Source organism: Paramisgurnus dabryanus, chromosome 6, assembly GCF_030506205.2.
Source record: "Paramisgurnus dabryanus chromosome 6, PD_genome_1.1, whole genome shotgun sequence".
Lineage (NCBI taxonomy): Eukaryota > Metazoa > Chordata > Actinopteri > Cypriniformes > Cobitidae > Paramisgurnus > Paramisgurnus dabryanus.
Genome location: NC_133342.1, coordinates 31,176,752 through 31,197,897, shown reverse-complemented (window position 1 = coordinate 31,197,897; position 21,146 = coordinate 31,176,752). Strand labels below are relative to the sequence as shown.

Below are 21,146 nucleotides of genomic sequence, written 5' to 3'. Positions count from 1 at the left end.
AAATTTAAAATATTTGTGTTAAAACAAAAGGACAGCAAGGCCTTTATTTAAGGAAATATTAGGATAGCGACTGCTGAAAAATAGGCCATTGCATTTCTAAGATGGACAATTACTTAATAGGCGTAGTTAAAAATATTATTTTCTGCAATTGTGGAATCTTTATTAAATAAACATGAAATAGGAGAATTGTCTTAGCCATTGTAATTGAGTTAAATTTTAAATGACTAAGAGCTGGTTTTAATGTGACACATCATTTTCAAAGTGAAAGTGATTCATTTTTATTCAGGTTTGCAACGGAGGTTTAGCCCTTAGTACAGCTATTATAAACGCTATATCAGATTGTTTTTAACATGTATCCGAATAGAGAATGTCTGTTCTATATTTATGTTTAAGTATTGTTTTGTTTAAATATTGTTGTAATGTTGTTACTGTTTTGTTTAGACTGTATTATTAAGACCGATTATTAAGACTGTAATTTTAAACGCTATATATGGGGCGTTGTAATGGATTGAAGGCTAATATGACGGTAAAAATAGAGTGAATCATAAGACATAATTTTCGAGTTTAATTTAAGTTTTGTTTGCTTTAAATGTTTGCTTAAAATAAATTTCGTTTAATATAATTAGTCTCTTAATTTTAATGAATGTTTTGTTGATAAGTGTTGTGAATATTAAAGAAAAAGTACATTAAAAAGAACACCGTGCATCAAATATAAACTACTGCAATATGCTATCAAATGCCAAAACATGCAGTATTATTTTTGTAATAATATAGTTGTTGTTGGATGTGCAAAATCATATTATGGATTGCGGCATGCTTTTGACTGAAAATCAACGTCATATGTAAAACTTTAGCCGATTGTGCTTTTTGCAATTTCTGTGTCACTGGCTAAGGGCGTGTGTGGGCGAGGCACACACTTAAAAAAAAAATCAACGTCATATTAATTTTTAAAACTTTTGCCGGCCACGCTTTTTGTCATGAGCGGAGGACGCGTGTGGGGGTTGCGGGAAACACATACCACACGCACAGAGAACAACGACATAAAGAGAATATAAGTTATTTGGTGTTTTCTGATGAATACAATCGGTTTGTAAGAACATTTTTAAATGGACTAAATGGACTATTAGATCATCAATATGAATTGAATTGAACTCTGAAGAATGAACTATTATAGGCTAAACATAAATGTACACATTTCGCTTCAGATCTCCGCCTTTAAACGATGCGTAATTAATGTCAGACATATAAAAAGCGCTTGTCAATGTTTAAACCCAATTTCAAACAGCAAGATTGGCTTATATTTCCAAAAACCTGCAGCAATCAGACAAGCAAAAGTGCGTACGTCTGCTCAGACCCTGACGTGGCGCTAAGCACTTTTCCAATATGAAGAATGAACTATTATAGGCTAAACATAAATGTACACATTTCGCTTCTAAAACCGCACAGAAAACTCGACTGGCGCGACTTTCAAAGCGCCTTCCATAGATTTCCATACATGTAGATTCAGAAATGCATCTCCATGAATTATTCTTCTTTTAGTTATCTCTTTAAAATCAGTCATGTGAATGTTTTCTGCCATTCCAGATTAAAATGGTATTCGTTTTTCGAATAGCCTAAATCTTTTTTTGCTTCATGCATTTATTTTTAGGTGCAAATGCGACTTGTAAAATTAAATAAACGCACTCAACTGAGTAATTTTCTATAGCTACACATTATGGTATGAAAATCAAACAATCATCTAAAGAAAGGGGCCCAAAATTTTGTCTCGCATACCCCCCTTGAAACAGTTCATTGCGCCCCTGCTCCTTACCATATTTGGAAGATCAGCTTCCAACAGGAGATAATATTATCAATACGAGCCCAAATCTGATCCAGAAAATGCAGATAAGCAAAGCTCAAATCGAGTCCACGTTCTACTTGCTGCGGAAGGAAACAGTTTCCTACAATCCTTGCTCTCATTGTAGTCCAAGAAAAGAGATTTCAGCTGGAGACGATAACTCGTGTCAACATAAACTTCGGGATTCGTAACTTGCAGATGGTTAACATGTACTAACTCACTGAAGGAAATGTCAAATCATGAAAAGGAAAATAGGGCCACTTTAACAGGCACAACTTTTTATTTTAAACATGTATTAATGCTGAAATGAACATGAACTAAGATTAATAAATGCTGTAGAAGAATTGTTAATTGTTATTCATCTTAGCTTATTCATTAACTTATTGTAAATTGTTACCTTATTTTTTTATTGTGTGGCAATTTGAAAGTCGTTTTGAATAAAAGTGTCTGGTGAATTTGTAAATGTAAATGCCGTTTATCAGTATAATAATGTGATTAAAGGATTAGTCCAGATAATTTACTCACCACCATGTCATCCAAAATGTTGATGTCTTTCTTTGTTCAGTCATGAAGAAATTATGTTTTTTGAGGAAAACATTCCAGGATTTTTCTCATTTTAATGGACTTTAATAGACCCCAACACGTAACACTTAACTCAACACTTAACAGTTTTTTTCAACGGAGTTTCAAAGGACTCTAAACGAGGCATAAGGGTCTTGTCTAGCGAAACGGATGTCATTTTTGGCGAGAAAAAATAAAAAATATGCACTTTTAAACCACAACTTCTCTAATTCATCCAGCTGTGTGATGAGCCAGCGCGACCTCGCGTTATTGCGTAGTGACGTAGAAAGGTTACGTGTTACATTTATGAAACGCACATTTGCGGACCATTTTAAACAATAAACTGACACAAAGAGATTAATTAGTATCATTCCACATACAACAACCTTGGAACGGTCCTCTTTCTCAACACTTGTAAACACTGGGGCGTAGTTTCGCATACATCATCCATGACCTCTTGACGTGATGCCGTTTTGTGTGAGGTTGTGCTGACGCATCACAGGACCGAATATAGATGAGAAGTTGTGGTTTAAAAGTGCATATTTTTAATTTTTGTGCCAATCGTTTCGCTAGATAAGACCCTAAATGCCTCGTTTGGGATCATTTAGAGTCCTTTGAAACTGCAATTTTAAACTGCATTAAAACTGTTATGTGTTGGGGTCCATTAAAGTCCATTAAAATGAGAAAAATCCTGGAATGTTTTCCTCAAAAAAACATAATTTCCTCACGACTGAACAAAGAAAGACATCAACATTTTGGATGACATGGTGGTGAGTAAATTATTAAAAAAATTTTTTTAAGAACATGGAATAATTCTTTAATTGACATCCTTAGTAAATGTGAATTTGCATTTGAATTTCAAAATAGTTCTTTGAATATGCTTTTGTTTACAGGTCTGTCACGTCAATAAGGGGCGAATTAGTGCCTTTTTTGGTACGTAAACAATTCTCAAAGTCCCTCAATTCCCCAAATGTCACAGAGGATTCCGAGAGTCAGAAAAAAGAGGATATTCATGTTAATATGGGTGAGTTTCTTCAATAATTCACTTTTATCATCTTTTAAAGGAAAAAATTCATTCAAAATATGAAAATTCATTTTTTTCAGTTTGAATATAAATAAAAAATTATTTAAAAAATGTTATCTACTGAAGTATTACATGGTGAAGCTCCAAAAAGCACATATGTCCATCATTAATAGAGATGCACTGAATATTCAGCAATTGAAAAAAATTACAAAATATATAATATCCTAATGATTTTTGTCAGAAACATGGCATTTGAATATAAAGTCTTTCACTTGTGTTTATGTGAAGAAAGGAAGTACATACAGGATAGCATAAGGGCGAGAGAATTTTCATATTTGAATGAACTACTCCTTTAAGAGAATATTGGATGGATGTAGGTTATAACCAATGTGTTTTTACAAACTGTTGCTCATGCTCACAGAGCTCCTCAGCAATAGCAAAGATGACGCGTTGCTTCAGCTTGCCAGAGAGAGGTCGTGCTGGAATGATCATCGTGGAGACATGAGCGAGGCCTATCATGGCGGAAAGCTACGCTGCTACGTTCACATTATGGAGGAGGGCATGTGCTATCGCGTCAACACACTGGCGGCTTACATAGAGGCCAATCGTGTGGTGAGAGCGTACAAACCACTGTGGTTTAAACTGCACAGATTTGAAATGAGTCATATTTGTTTATCTCTAGTGACTGCATTAAAGTTTGTGACCGTTTCTCCTTAGGTTCCAAAGCTGTTTGAGGAGCTTCCAGTACATCCGACTGCTGCTGTGTCTGAACGCTCACTGGTGAGTCCACCAGACACATCACTGATATAATGTGATAGCCTAGTAATATTTCTTAGTATTACTATTTTTAGGGTACTAATGAAACAAAGAAAATTGCATTGGGCATTTTAACTCTTTTGAACAAAAAGTCCTTGATTCCATTAAGATAAACATTCTGGAACATTCCCAAATCATGCTGGGATGACAAGGATCATTATGCTTCACACAAACTTCTGCCAACAAAGTGACATTAGCTAAGTTTACATGCAACCAAATAATCTGTTTGTAATCGTATTGATGTCTTAATCGTATTGAAAAGTATTCATGTGCTTCATGTGATTGAGGTCGATCGGATGCTAATTTGGATCGTATTGAAAGGGGTGGTGTAGTCTGATCTGTGATTCGATCATAAGGAGAATGGGGTCACCCGCTGTACATTCTGCAGCATTCTTGTCTTTCATAGCTATAAATAAAGCAATAAAATAGCACCATGGCTTTTGAAAATTCTGTTTTCATTGCCTATATCTGAAACTTCTTAAGAACAACTTTCCCCAACTCCGCTTTGACTCTGTACATTTATCCAGTGATAAAGTGTAAACTTGATGAGAGATGCTGTGCACAGCGTTGCCAAGTCCTCTTTTTATTTGTACATTAAGATTTGGGCTGTTGTAGGGATGCGCTCTGATTCGCATTCGACATTCTTTGATTGCTATTCAGATGGAGCGGCATTTACTACACAAAGCTGTAGTTCACTGACAACCCAGGTAAAAAAGTAGTATACTTTAGTGTATTAGAAATATGATTGAAGTACATGAAGTATAAGCAAGTATGCTTCTACTTGTTGTGCTTTATTTAAAGAGTATTTAATATGTACTTTTTTAAAAGTATACTTTTAGTGTATGCACAAAAATGTACTTAAACACAACTATAATTTGCGCTGCAATGCCTTTTTAAGTGTATTTCCATTAGAATGGCGATACAATGCAGTTGTACTGTAAGTGTGCTTAATTGCTCATGAATCTTGATTTTTAGTAGTGTATTTTAGTGCACTTGAAGTTCAAAAAAAGTTGTTCCATTTTAGTATACTATTTACACAAGTGTAGTCAAGTAGATGTTAAGTTGAAGTTAATACATAATTGAATACACTTAACTATACTTGGATTTGACGAAAATAGTACAAAATGTAGACAATATACTTAGTATACTTTTTTAAAGAGAATAATTTTTCACCTGGGAAGCTGGGCCGTATTGCATATGAAAGGATCTCATTCATTAGTTATAGGCATTTGGGCTGTGATTAGTCATTTGGATGCTTTTGGGTAGTTTGAATATCCATTGGGATGGTTTTGATATGCGAATCTGGCAACCCTGACTGTGCACTTGTGCAGACGTTGGGTCGATTATATAGAATGTGCATGTAAACGAACATTTTTATCAGATTGCAATGTTTAGGGGTACTTGTAAACGATATTGTCATAACCTACAATCAGATTAAATTCAGTCAGATTGACAAAATTTTGTGCATGAACTAAGAAATTCTGATAGTTTTGTTTTGTTTTAGTTTTTCTACAAAAATCTGTATGCTGACTGTATAATTTGTTAATAGATAAACCTGTGTTGAATTTGAAAAATCAATGCAGCCAGACTTTGTATGTCCCACAGTGTTTTATGTCATAACTTCAAAAATTTATTAAAGAATACACATGAAACGAGTAAACTTTTCTGTGATAATACATTACTACTGCAATAAAACACTTTGCCTCTTTTATCAAGGTTGGAAGTGACAGCATTATTGGGGCATACTGTCAGATATCGGACAAGACATCAATAAAGCGCTCAACGATTGGTGCATCGACTACGATCAAGGAGAAGGTCAAGATTACCAACTCCATCGTCATGAACGGAGTGACTATTGAGGAAGGGTAAGTGCTTTCACTTAAGCTATAAGTTTAGCTCATTTAAGGAATATTCCACTTTCATAAATAATTCCAATAATTTACTCACCCCCATATCATCCAAGATGTTAATGTCCTTAAAAATAATTTTTTTTGAGGAAAACATTCTGGGATTTTTCTCCATATAATGGACCTTAACAGTTTACAGTTTCAATGCAGCTCTAAATGTTCCCAACAGAGGCATTAGGGTCTTATCTAGCGAAATGACCAGCATTTTTACAAAAAAATTACTTTTAAACCACAACTTCTCGTCTAGCCGTGTGACGCGCCTGACGCGACCTTACGTATTGCGTAATCATGTCAAAAGTTGACGTATGCGGAACTACTGCTCGAGTGTTTACAAGTGTGGAGAAAGAGGACCGTTCCGACTTTGTTGTATGTGGATACACTATTTAATAGTATTTAATGTCTTTGTGTCCGTTTCAAACGGTTTGCAATAGGTATGCTCCGATCGATTGGTATCGACCGATAACATCATTAAATGACTTGATCGGTCCTCGCTAAATTTGCCGATCTCCTAAACCGATCTTTCTGTTTACTTTTGTCAACATAGGGCTCCTGAATGCGGCTGCAGTTAGAGACCATTTTTACGCAATGCGAGCATTTTTTAAACTATCACTCATGTGCAACATGCAGATTCGGATATCTCTCTTTGCCCTTGCAGAGATAAGTGTATTTTCTATGAGGACGCGATCTGATCAACAGCGCGACGCGTCTTCACATCCCCATCAAACAGCGTATACATCACACATCTGTGGCGGATAATTGCATCCTTTTGCCAAAAGTTTATTATTTGCATGCGTTTTAAAGTTTTGAGCGTTTAAACTTTCATTTTCCTCACAGCTGCCCTCCTCCGCGTACATCTGGCGCGCGCACACACAGAAGCCTCAAGGCCGGGGTATACTTTTTTCCGCGTCCGCATACGGCTCACGCGCGCACGAGTCCGCGCAGCTTTCCGTGTATAGTCCCCGCAGCTACACGCGGATGGCCGCGTTCGACACTATACGCAATACAAATGATTTCTTATTCAAATTATTAGTCTAACAGGCTGTCAGGGCAGCACTGATTTGGCGACATTTACAGTACATTAAAACATTAGGATAGGTGAAGAAAAGTAACCGATCCACCATTGCAAACACAGTTTAGAACAAACAACAAGACAACAAAGAACAGGAATCAAACAAACGTGCTCCACAGCTTTCTGGTCTTGGAAGAAGTAAAAGTTAAACAAGAAAAACCATAGTGTGTGTGCAAATCCTGTCTATTTCCTTTGTATAATTGTTTATAGTGGAGTGTCCTCTCTAAATATTTTCACGCTTGCCATGTCGTATGTGGACTGTAGACCGCAGACCCTCCTGATGACGAAAATGACGTCATGCGGACTGCGCGCATACGCAGACGTCCCTAGTATACTTTCGGCTTCAGTCATCAGTGCACGTGAACGGAGTAATCTCTCTCACGTCTTAAAGCTACAGTAACCTAATTCATCTCTCAATAAAATCACTCTCTGCTCTTCACTAAAGAACTGTTATACTTCATACGAAATGCGTGTATGTTAAATTCATACAGTTTAGACTGTGAAGTGTTTTATTTTCATCACTTTTAACAGACGTAAGACTTTTTAAAGGCATATTACATTTCTCTTTGCAGAATAAATATTTGTTGTGCTAATTAATTTGATTCTCTAATAAAACAATAATAAACCTAATTACTGCAAGTAATATAACAAAGGCGACATCTGTGGCATTACTTTATCTAGAAAAAAATGTTAACAGTTACAGTAATCAAAGAGCTCGCATATCAGCTTGAAAAATCGGTATCTGCATTGGTATCGGCTGATCACGAAGACAACAAATCGGTGATCGGTATCGGCCTGCCAAAATCCTGATCGGAGCATCCCTAGTTTGCAAGTGAGCGTTTCATATATGTAACATGTGACCTTTCGACGTGATTACGTAATACGCAAGGTTATATTTTTTATCGTTTTGCTAGATAAGACCCTTATGTCTCTGTTGGGATCGTTTAGGCCCTTTAAAGTGGCATTGAAACTGTTAACTGTTGAGGTCCAATAAAGTCCACTATATGGAGAAAAATCCTGGAATGTTTTCCTCAAAAAACTGAATTTCTTCTCGACTGAACAAAAAAAGATTTAAACATCTTGAATAACATGGGGGTGAGGAAATTATCCGGATTCAAGGGAAAAAACACTATTACAGTTAGATAAGCTAAGTTACTCATCATGCTAGCAGTTTTTTACTTAAAAGTGTCTGTGTTTTACAAAACCTCACTCACATTGCTGATCAAAGTAGTAAAGTTAGTAGTGTTTCTACTTTTGTTTTAAAAAAATGGACGGTAAAGCCACTAACATGACTAAAATCATTAAATGCTATGTGCAGAACCATTTAACATAACCCACTTAAAATAACCCATTAAACTTGAATGATTTTATGTCCAAAAAAATGACTTTTGGGTTTTCAAAGGCAGAGTAGGTGTGGTTACTACTGTCGGTTTCTATACAATCAAATCATTCAGCAACTAGCACATAAGTAAGGGATAATGTAGAGGCAGCCGGTAGTTATTGGGAAATAAGCCCCGACAGTGTGATTAGGACCCGACGCGAAGCGGAGGGTCTTGTATCACACTGAAGGGGCTTATTTCCCAATAACTACCGGCTGCCTCTACATTATCCCGCTTATTACACGGCTACTTGCCACATAAGAAAAAAAACTGGACATGAATATGAATTTGAAACATTTTATTGGCATATTTGTTTTAAATTAACATTTTTATCCTTCCGCGAAACTTTGCACAGATGCATAAAATGATCGTAATACCTTATTAAGATCCTCTTCATACTTGTCTCCATTTTTTCTCTTTTAGCCAGTCTTTGAGAAGTTTTAATGCCCATTCTGTATTTTTTTGTGTGTTAACTTGGCTTCGTAGCTGTCATGCTCTATTTTGTCAAGTTCAGTCTCAGTAAGCTCTCTGTGTCTTGTCGTGGTTGTCGAGTGTTTGTCACAAGATGGCGCCAAACAGACAGTAATCTTTATTGATCTTTATTGGCGCGGAGCGATTTTACTCGTGAAAGTAGTCCGGCTATGCGTTATTATTTTGGAGCGGTTATTATTTGAAAAGAACGAACCTGCAAATGTCTCAACTGACCAATCAGAATCAAGCATTCCAGAGAGCCGTGTAATAAGTAATTTATAATAACTTATAATTTTTATACTTATTATAATTTATAACCAGTATTTATCATTAAAACTTTTTCAAGGACCTTTTACAGTACTTCACCCCCTAGTGTTGTCCTATAACATGACAGTCAAGAATGACAGACAGGTCTCCAGGGTATATTTAGTGGTCTGGATCAGATGTTTAGCATCTTAGAGACAAAAGATCAGATTTTGTCTGTTAGGTTAAAGGCAGGCTTTAAGGTACACGTAACGTGCAGACAGCGCAGTGATCATTTCAGAGTCTGACCCGCTTCTGCCTGCGGGCGGCGACGGGGGGTGCTCGCTGGTTTTTGTTGTGCTGAGAAAAAACAGAAACCTGCGTTGTCAAACCACTAAAGGTGTTCGCTGACCCCGAACAGGACCCTAGTACAACAAATTAAAACAAAGTGATAAATGTAAATGTAATGATTTCTTAAGAAACAAGTGTTTGAACAGGAGCTCGAAACTGGGCGACTAAATGAAGCCGTGTCTACTTCACTTTATTTTTGATGTTGCTTTAGAGATTAAAGCCTAATGAACGGACGAACTATAGATTTGTTACAATTTAGATTTAAGCCGATTTGGGTTAATTGTTTGCCATTGAGAAAGTAGAGGATAACACAACTTGTGTGTTTGTGGTAGGAACAGGCCCTTGTTATGTACTGATCGGAGGAAGAGCTTTGGTTTAAACCAGTTTTACCCTTAAGCAACTGAGCTCAGAGCTGGCATGTACGAATTAGTCTGTGCATCAAAAGTAAAGTGGGAAAAAAGCGTAGAGGAAGGAAAGAAAGGAACGGCAACTCTTTCAAAACATAAAAATCCAAGGAGGGATTAGGAAATCCCTGGCATTTTAAAGCGCCACTTGCATTTTTTCGTCCCTTTGTTTGCATGTAGGAGTGGTTGTTTACAAAGCTCCAAGGTTCGGGGTGGGTTTGGGGAGGGGGGCAGGATGGTGGCTTGTGGGGGTGGAGGGCAGAAAGGGGGGGTCACAGCGAGGAGGAGCATAGTGTCAGTAATTAGTGGTATTTCAACGCTGCATCTTTGGTGGTCTCTGTTTAAAACTCCAATCCTTGTAATCTCCCATATACCCCCTCTGTCTCACCCACTCTCTCTCTTTCTCTCTTTCTTCCAGTCTCTCTCTCTCTCTCTTGCTCTTGTACACACCCGTGCACCTGAATAGAGCGCCCTGTGTAGCTGCCAATAGAAACCTGCCTCCGTCAGCTATTACACGGCCTTGCTGCCTACCGCTCCTTGATATAAAGAGAGGACGCCCTGTTGCCCATCTTTCCTCTGTGAGCTGGAAGTCTGTTTAACAAGAAATTAGGGGAAGGTGTGAAAAAGCGTTTCTTGAACATGCTTTAAAAACAAGCAGCCTGCACGTCAAACCATAATGTTGTTTTTAATATGTATGCTAATGCCGCCTAAAGTAACCAAAACAAAGCCGCCGAAACAAGCCGACATATCGGATTTCTGATTGGTGTGGTAGGGTCAGAGAAGTGGACTAGCGTAGGGGAAGGGGTCTTTGGGGGGTGTAAGAGGGTCGGGTGAGGAAAGACCGAGAACCTCAGCTGCGCAATTAGTAAAAAGACTTGAAAGCCGAACACTTATGGTAAATGTTTCACCGCAAGAGAGCGCAGACAAAGTTAGGAGTTGGCCCAGGCAATCCGAGTAAACATAAAACTGTGCAAATAAAGTTTTATGGTGCCAAAGCGATCTCAGGAAAATATTATTCTTTGTATGGTGTAAACAGACAGCAGCACAGGGATGTGTGTGAGTGTATGTGGTGTTTCGAAGTGCACACGGTTCCCAGCTACAGCTCGGATACACAAATATCAGCTGTTCGTTTAACTCAAATATGCTTGTAGATATAAACCGCTTGGCTTTGTTTTTCCAGGAGAAGTTATGTTGCATATAAGCACCATCAGTGATTCTTTACTTATGCACTTCTTGTGTAATATAAAAGGGTCAATGACGTGACGTTAATTATTTTATGCCCGTATGGATAAATTAAATGTAAAGGGTTAAAATTTCTAAATAAATTTGCAGATTACAGGGATGCATAGCGATTAATCGCGATTAATCTATTGCAGAATAAAGTTTTTTTGTTACATCATATATGTGTGTGAACTGTGAATAATAATTATGTATATATAAATATGCACACATGCATGTATAATTAAAAAATATATCTATTTGTATATTACGTATTTATATTTATATGTATATTTTAAATTTCTTAAATATATACATGCATGTGTGTGTATTTATCTATACAAAGTTATCATTCACAGTTGACACGCATATATGATTTAAACAAAAACTTTTATTCTGCTATAGATTAATCCCGATTAATCGTTATGCATCCCTACTTGCATACATTCTCTTTTTTAGGGCCAAGTCTAAAATTTCTGGTTTTATTTCATTTTGAAAGAATATTTGGGAGATAATTGCAAAAATGTCAATGTGGTGTAACCGTTCTGTGTCAATTGGTGTTACTAGTTTTTAAAAAAAATTGAAATATACATTTATTCATAAAAAATGTGGAATAAAATATAATCATCTAGTTTAGTGTAATATGATTTTTTTACAGACATTTTTACATAATTTGTCAAAGATTATTTAGAAAACAAATAGACAAATATAAAAAAGCATTAGAATTTTCATTTAGAAATAACTAATAAAATGATATTTTAAAATGTTTTTTTTTATATATAATTACACTTACATGCCATCAAGGTGGATAAATTCTTTGGCGCAATTGCCGGTTAAACCATTTGACATTTTTATGTCCATTCAGTCTTAACTTTCATAAAAATGGTGCAAATGTATTTTTTATTGCATAAAATTAACATAAATACACTGTGCATTGAAATAAACCTGATTCATGCTTTTAAAACAAGTTTTTTTTTCATTTTAAATGAATTTCTCATCTTGCCAAACCGTTTTTGTCACTGACCCAATTATAGCAAGCTATTATTTCTCTACATACTCCAGGCATTTACATAAAGTGTCTACAGATGTTATTTATTCTCCCCAGATGACTCTATTATTTATATTAAAGGATTACATTATATGAAATGAAATAGGTGTACCAGTATATTAATTCCTTTCTTCAGCTGAACATCAAAAGACATGGCAGATCCAATGTGATTTAACGTGATCAATGTGTTGCCATATTCAAACTATGTATGTTTCCATGGATATACATTGAACTTTACATGGATTATACATTGATTGATATGTATTGAACGCTAAATAAGCTCAAATATGCATTGTTTTTCTCAGATGTATGTTTTTGGAGCTTCGCATACAAAAGCTAGCAAGAGTTAGGAGGATATTATTTGTTATTGCATGGCTCATTGAAATGCTTGATTCCGATTTGCCAGTCGCAACATTTGCAGGCTAATTCCAGATAACAACTGTTCAAAATAAAAATGAATAAAAATTTTAATATAATAAATGTATTTTAATAACATACTTGGCCTTAAATATTTACAAATGATTAAACCAAATATAGTGTTTGTGACATTTGGAAGTCTTATCTTAACTCTTTCACCGCCAGCGTTTTTAAAAAAAGTTGCCAGCCAGCGCCAGCGTTTTTCATGATTTTCACCAAAGTTTAATGCCTTCCAGAAAATGTTCTTCTTCAAATATATAAACATACAATATACCAAATGAAAGAACAGACCCCCTCTGCTTTCAAACAAAAAAAACCCTTTCATCCTACCTTCAGTGGTTCTTTTGCAATCAGCTTTTGAATATGGGTAGGTTTTTGCAAAAACACCATATTTTGAGCAAAAAGCAGAGATAATTCCATTTTTGTGACGGACTTTTCATAAAGATCCCATTCAGAGCGATCTTTAAAACAGACATGGACATGCAGCAGCTTGTCATAGGGCAATACTTCCGGGTTTAAAAAGTTGCGGAAAGACGGAAAATCTCGTCATTGGCGGGGAAGCGTTTTCTCTTAATTGACGAGATATCTCGTCAATGGCGGGGAAAGAGTTAAAGGAACACGCCGACTTTTTGTGATTTTAGCTCATTCACCGTATCCCCCAGAGTTAGATAAGTCCATACATACCCTTGTCATCTCCGTGCGTTTCGTAACTCTGTCTGACGTACCCACCGCTAGCCTAGCTTAGCACAAAGGCTGGAGGTAAATGGCTCCAGCTAGCATACCGCTCCCAATAAGTTACAAAATATAGGCAAGCAAATCATTCTGCCCTAGTAGCAGTGCTTCGCCTTCTGAGAATATAGTTCCCAGTATGTATATGGTTAAAAAGATGTCTGTGTCTCACATGACCTTGTTATTTGTACACAATGTGACTATACAAATCACAACATATAAATAGGAAAATGTTGGCGTTATTTTGTCACTTATTGGGAGCAGTATGCTAGCTGGAGCTATTTACTTCCAGTATAATGCTAAGCTAGCCTAGCGGTGGGCGCATCAGATAGAGTTGCGGTACGCACAGAGATGAAAAAAGTATGTATGGACTTATCTCACTCTGGGGGATACGGTGAATAAGTTAAGGTTCCAAAAAGTTTGCGTGTTCCTTTAAAACTGAAAATAAACTGGTTTTCCTCATGGAAGGTTTGCATTTGTTAAAATTTAGCAAATAAAATATTTCAAATCCATATTTAATGTTCCTTACCATACTTATGAGATAAATAGTCGTGTAATAAGTGAGATAACGTTCAGGCAGCTGGTTGTTATCCTGAAATATGTCCCTTCAGTGTGAAACAAGACCCTCACCGAGTCCTGATCTCTTAGTCTGGGCTTATTTCTGCGATAACAACCGGCTGCCTATGCATGATCTTTTACATACTTACACAACTTTGATTGTGTTTAGCTTAAAAAGTAAAAGGTGTAATACAAATCACAGTTTATTGTTTGAAAGTTATCTAGTGCATCAAATTAGACACACAATGTCTTATATGCAAGTACGAAATGTGTTTTATGGACGCCATTACAAGACCATTCTCTTTCCCCCAGGTGCAACATTCAAGGTAGCGTGATCTGCAACAACGCTGTGATTGGACGCGGGGCCGACATCAAGTACTGTCTGGTGGGGAGCGGTCAGCGTGTGGAGCCGGAGGGTGAGAACGGGCGCACTGTGTCTTACACTATACACACACTCTAAACTTCTGTAGTCCCGCTGTATGCGTATAAAATCCGTCTTTTGTGTTTGTGTTTATGTGTGCACTCTCACGCCCATGTCTGCCTTTTCGTTTGTGTGATCTTGTGTGCGTTTAATCTGTTTTAATAGCGTATTAAAACCTAAGCTTGTGTGTACAATTCAGCTTTATTTTTTAATATGCTTAATCCTCGCAGTCTTGGATCACCGCGAGGTTTGTTTGTGCGTGTGTGTGTGTGTGTGGCTTGAGGCTCTTGTATTCTGGGTGGTCCGCGCCTGGTCTCTAACCTCTCCATCAATGACAGTGCCTTAAGGCGGCCCTAAGATGTCCAGAGGCTGCCCAGTCTAATTGACTGAACAACAGGGTGTTGCAGCCTCAACCGACCCCCTCCCCTTATTCGACATTTCTACATCTCTTCCCCCCAAACCCTCCATCATCACTCGTGAGCTGGACTCGATTAGTTGGCCATAACCTCCAAAAACGCTCCGGCTTATTGAAGTGCTCTCAGAAATCCAAATTACAAGCTAGACCCCCTGTACTTCCCCCAGCACACACACATCACATGCATCCACAGGCTTTACTACTTAAAGGGCAGCGAGAAACCGTGATCCCAGGAAAACCCAGAACAAAGTTTAATCTAACATGTTATTTAAAAAGCATTGCTTATAATAACCGTAATAAATCTCTTCCAGTAGCCGTAGGCATGACACTCGTGCTTAAGAACTGGCGCACAAATTAGGTGCTAACTTGAATGAGAAAAAATTTATGGTTAAGTACAGTACAGATCTGTTTTTGATATGTCTAGCCTGCTAAAGTAAAAAATATGATTTTCCTTTCAGAGCCATGTTAAAAAATTTAAAGTGCAGCCATTTTAATGGTTAAAGACAACAAGTGTTATGTCAACTTAAAGGGACAATCTACTTTTTTTGAAAATATGCTAATTTTCCAGCTCCCCTAGAGTTAAACATTTGATTTTTACCGTTTTGGAATCCATTCAGCCGATCTCCGGGTCTGGCGCTAGCACTTTTAGCATAGCTTAGCATAATCCATTGAATCTGATTAGACCATTAGCATCGCGCTCAAAAATAACCAAAGAGTTTGGATATTTTTCCTATTTTAAACTTGACTCTTCTGTAGTTACATCGTGTACTAAGACCGACTGAAAATTTAAAGTTGTGCGCAATGATATTACGCAGCGCTCAAAATAGTCCCCTTGGTAACTTTCAATAGCAGAGGACTATTTTCGGGCACTGCGTAATATCATTGTGCCTGGTGCAGCCATGTTACGGCAGCAAAGTCCTTGATTATTACGCCAGAATGAGAGAATAGTCCTAACCATATCTGCCTAGAAAATCACAACTTTTATTTTTCTGTCGGTCTTAGTACACATTGGCCCTCATTTATCAAAAGTGCGTACGCCAAATTTCCAGCGTATACCTGGCGTACACCCAAAACCACGGTGACTTTGAGATTTATCAATATGGACGTTGCCGTACGGCACGCTAAAATCCTACGCCTGCTCAGGAGGTGGTGTACGCACAATTTGAGTTAGTGCAGAAATGCGCAAACACTTCCTAACACCACAAAACGCACTGACAAACTAAAATATATGATATATTATGATGACCCACTGTAAAAAACTAAAACATAGTAATTATAAACTTCAGTGTTTATTTTTATGCAACATGAACTTCAATGTTTAATTTGTGTGACTTTACCAAAGCATTTGATTTGTATGCATATGTAATGTATTCCTTAAGTTGCGAGCCGTTTCAGTGCAGCACGTGAGCGGTTCGGAGCGTTGAGCGGTGCGGTAATACCATCAGAGCGCCTTTTTCCGCTCGTTAAACCCAGAACGCCCTTTGATAATTTGCTAGTTCGAGAATCTGTAGAAACGTCTAGCAATAAGTTATGGAATTCAAGCCTTATACTTAAATGTAAAGTAAAAATCAAAGTTTGGACGGGAAGAAAACATTGAAAGGGAGTGCGGAGAGACTGTAAAAGTTTAGCAATCCTGGAATCTGAAGCGGCACATTGCAAGAAAGCACACGGATGTGCTACGAAAACATGGTAATAATGCATCAAAAGGTGAGCTAGTTACATACCATTCGATGATAAATAAATAGCTATGAATAGGTAAGGTAAAATGCTTGTGTTGAATGGAGCCATAAATCCGATCATGATGACATGCGGACAAAATCATGGCCACGAATTATCTTTTATGTAGGTATGATGACAAAATTTTCAAAAACCCCAATACTCAAAATGTATCACATGACTAGTCAGAGCAGACATTCCCATTTACAAAGATACCAGGATTGTAAAAATCTGTTGAGTATTGAGAAAGTTATGATATTTTTAATATTAGAAATCAGGGGAAAAAGTTATATATGGATGTCTATGGAATGTGTGTGACCGAAATGCTGCGTATTCACATGTTTTTGCTTGTAACTTTCTCATTTTATCAGATATTTGCATGAAATTTTAACAGAAGGTAGAATTTTGTTAGTACTTTCAAAATAAGTTATAAACTTTTACTGTTTTACTTGGAATGGGCATCAAACTTTAGTTGGAATGTGCATCAGACCCATGGTAACCATGATTTTTAGAACGATTCCTGCAAGTGGACGTTCTGACAGAACGTTCACTGTAGTCTATTAATAGATATGTGACTACCAAATTTCCGCGGTTTATTTAAATACCTTCTCCACCATAGACTTAAGAGAACAATGTTTCAGGACCAAGATAAAAGATATTTATTTTGGTCCATCTACCTTTCATTAGAGACCAGAGCTTAGTGGATGCACACCGCCCGGTTGAAAGCGACACAAATGTTTAAACAGCTGCTGTGAATTAAAAACACCTCCGAGTTGAAAGTTAAAAATATCAAACGCTTCCGGTGGTCGGACTTGACCTATTTATTGTCGTATTTAGTAAAAACATACTACAACCTTGCGACGAGAAGTGGATATTGCATGACACACATTCAAAAGGACTGCGTGGCTGAAAACAGATTCTTCAACCCAGATATTCGACGCGCGTGTCCCCGATGTCAGCATTGCTATTTTATGCTACATTATGGACACTTCCTTTTCTTATTTAGTCTAAAGTATGGCCATAAATATAAAATTCGTTCCCAATATTCAACAGTTTGTTCCTTGGAATTAATTATTATAATATTTTGTAATTACTATTACAAGTATTACTTCAAATTATGAATTAGCCTAGTAAAACATGTGGATGTCGTGGAAACAAATTGTTAATTTGAATTATATCCGGAGCTCCGTATCAAACTGGATCTTAGCTAACAAACAACTGTATGTAAATATAGAAAAACACACTACAAAAGTTACTACATCATTTTAAAATATTATTTTTTTTAAAACTTAACCGAACCATTAAGCAGACATATAATTTAGATGTAGGCAACAGTAAATAATAATGATAATAATAATAATAATAAATAATAATTATTCTTCTAAATATCAATTTAGCGTCATTAATAATAAAAATAATAATACAAATATTACAAAATGTCATGCAATTATTATTGTGTCTTTAATCCCGCTCTTTAAACTCCCAAATAAAACATTTTTGTTTCTTTCCACTTCCCCGGTTTGTCTTCTTTGCCGTCTTCCATGTGTCAATGTCGTAAAATGAGGGCGTGGGGGAGGTGGAGACTTGAATTTATAGGGGCGTGTTATTCTAATGACGATCGTTTTCAGCCGCGGCATTTATGAAGGGCAGGTATTACGTACACCTGAATATCAACGGTACGCACAGTTTCATAAATCAGGCGGTGAGAGGAGTGTAAGCGTAATCTTACGCCAACATATACGCCCGTTTCTACGCAAGAATGATAAATGAGGGCCATTGTAACTACAGAAGAGTCTTGAAAGTTTTAAATAAGAAAAATATCCAAACTCTTTGGTTATTTTTGAGCGTGATGCTTATGGTCTAATCAGATTCAATGGATTATGCTAAACTATGCTAAAAGTGGTAGCACATGGAGATCAGCTGAATGGATTTCAAAACAGTAAAAATCTAATTTTTAACTCTATGGGAGCTGGAAAATGAGCATATTTTTAAAAAAGCAGAGTGTCCCTTTAAAGCACAGATAAAAATAAGACAATGTTTAAAGGGACAGTTCACCCAAAAAATGTAATTTTGTCATGGAAGCCAATGGGTACCGTCAACTATTCTTTTTTTTCTGGACTTTGTTCTCTGTGTGATGCTCATGGTGTCGTCTTGTGTATTAATACTCGTTACCGGAAAATTAGTCTTCAAGTGACCGAGTGTCCTTTACTGGTTTAATTCCAAGATGCATTTTTGCTTTCTTTCAAGGGCACTTAGGGAAGGGGAAGCGCGTAAACAGATGCGCCAGATAAAGAAAGAATTATTGTTATCATTGCAAGTGTATTTTATTCTGCCACTCTATGAGAGACAATCTCAACTCCCTCAAACGTTTTATGCATCAATAGCTCTGATCTTCAAAGATAATAGGGTATAGGGATGATCAATTATCAATTCATCCACAGATTCACAACCTAGTGATCTAATTGAGACACAGAAAGTTTTTAAAAACAGAATTTGTGCAACTTAATATGTGAGCGTGTGACCATCCACTTTGTTGGCAGCTTTTTCCAGTCACAGTTTACGCCTCTCTCACTCATTCTAAAATCACCAGTGGCGGAATGATACGTAAACGATGTGAAATGTTGAAGCAGTTACTGTGACGATAATGGTAGAAAATCTCACGCCTAACAGCCAGTCAGATTCAAGAACCAGAAAGAGTGTATAAAGAGTTTGGTTCCAAAACGCAATAAATCCATTTTGACTAATTTGGGTAAAACTGTGTTTTCTATACCAAGAAAGTGATAAGATGAAAACTAGGATTCTGTGTGTATTCAACACACCGCCATTGTTGTTTACAGTGCGTGGAATGATGTGCTGTGATTTGTTGAGCGGATTTATTGCATTCTGCAGAGAAGAAAGAGTGGCGTTTGGCACGGTTTGGGAAAAAAGGGAGAAAAGATGACGAAATAACACGGCAGATATCAGATTTTGCGTAATATTAAGAATTTACTTTTTAATACTGACCTGATACAATAATGGTGGTTACTATTTTTTTTTAAACTATACATCGTGTTTTAATGCTTGAAAACTGTTGCATTAAGCATGTAAGATTTATAGATTTAGCTTTTGTGAACAATTGAATGATTGTAAACAATTTCAGGCAGCCCAGCAATGACTTTTCCATATGCCATTAAATTGCATGTTTGCTATAACTATTAGACAAAAATCCTATGTCTGTGCGTGCCTAGATATGTACTTACCTGTTACCCTTACATTAGACTCTTACACAGTTTTAACTGGCTGCTGAGTGATTAGACAACTCTGTGTAGACTTTATAGCTGTTCCACTACGGTGGTCTTGTCAAGTCAACCCCACACACACACACACACATAGTCATTCTCTCTCTCTCAGTATTTCTCTCATTTACTCTCACTCTTGTCTATTCCCGGCTTGTTTACCACTACTGGCTGCTTGCGTGTGTTGGCCACAAAGGAGCGATAGACATCTCATAAACTCTAGCTGGACACTTTCTCTATAAGGTCCTGTGTTCCCAGCATCCTTGTCCTTAGGGGAACCAGTCTTTTGGGTTACGGCTGCTAAAAGCATCGCAGGCGCTGAGAATGGAGTTGTACTTCCAAGACCACCCGGCCTCCCGCTCCTCATCATGTTGTAAGGTGCAATAGATTTGCAGGTGCTATGGAGGCTGTTGACATGTACCTTTCCTCAGACTGTTTAGACGTCCTTGTCCCTCTTTCTCGCTCTCTCTAAATCTCAGGCATAGCACGCCCTATTTGTCTTACCCCGAACACAAAAACAGTCTTTTGTGCGGATTCCTTCACACTAAAATATGTCTTAATGGGGACCATTAATCTCTCAAACATTTAGTTTGGAATAGCCGCATTTCTGCAAGAGGATCTCATTCTTCCTTAGCCAGCGTGTATATGCCTGACACATTTGTAAACTGTTTGCTTGTCAGTATGTGATGGAATGGCCCGCAAAGGTATACACTCCGGATAAACGAACAAAAAAGTGTTTAAACTTGTTTTCCTACCTTTGATTCAAACTATTATATCAGTACTGATGATACTTTCAGTCTTAACATGCCATTCATCTCTTTGACAGATGCCTCACAACTCATTCTCAGAGTCTTGTTCTCTTGTTTTTTTGCAGCGGAAAGAACCAATGATGTCATTGTTGGATCGGACCAGCTCATGGAGATCTAGAGCGCCGGTGCAGATGGATCACATGCCCGATGAAGTATACATTATTGTGGAAGAATCTGCTTCCATGTGCAGATCCATTTTTTATATTCCAATAAAAGTGGATTTATTTATCAAAAGGTTTTTTATATGTCTCTTTTTCACCTTGTTTGATGGGAGCGCAGTCTGTTATGTAAACATACAGAAGTTGACCAAACTTATTATTAAAAATTAATCATAGCCTCTGTAAAGCATGCTGTATGGCTGAAGCAAAGTAAGACCGTCCCAATTCAAAGTCAGGTAAAAATATTCAGTACACAGCGTTCTAAAATGCTTGATTCCGATTGGCCAGTCGACAGGTACAGTTTAATATTACACAAAAAT

The 21,146-nt window shown here is 37.1% G+C and overlaps 1 protein-coding gene across 1 annotated transcript in view; it reads left to right on the top strand.

Annotated features, from left to right (window-relative positions):
* Positions 1-20,880, top strand: part of eif2b3 (eukaryotic translation initiation factor 2B, subunit 3 gamma) — a 57,362-nt gene extending 36,482 nt beyond the window's left edge. Inside the window, exons 7-12 of the mRNA XM_065276602.2 lie at positions 3,292-3,422; positions 3,844-4,034; positions 4,140-4,202; positions 5,955-6,103; positions 14,345-14,448; positions 20,734-20,880. Of these exons, the coding sequence (XP_065132674.1) occupies positions 3,292-3,422; positions 3,844-4,034; positions 4,140-4,202; positions 5,955-6,103; positions 14,345-14,448; positions 20,734-20,786 (691 nt within the window). The 3' untranslated portion in view covers positions 20,787-20,880. The remainder of the gene's footprint in view (positions 1-3,291; positions 3,423-3,843; positions 4,035-4,139; positions 4,203-5,954; positions 6,104-14,344; positions 14,449-20,733) is intronic.
* The last annotated feature ends 266 nt before the right edge of the window (positions 20,881-21,146 follow it).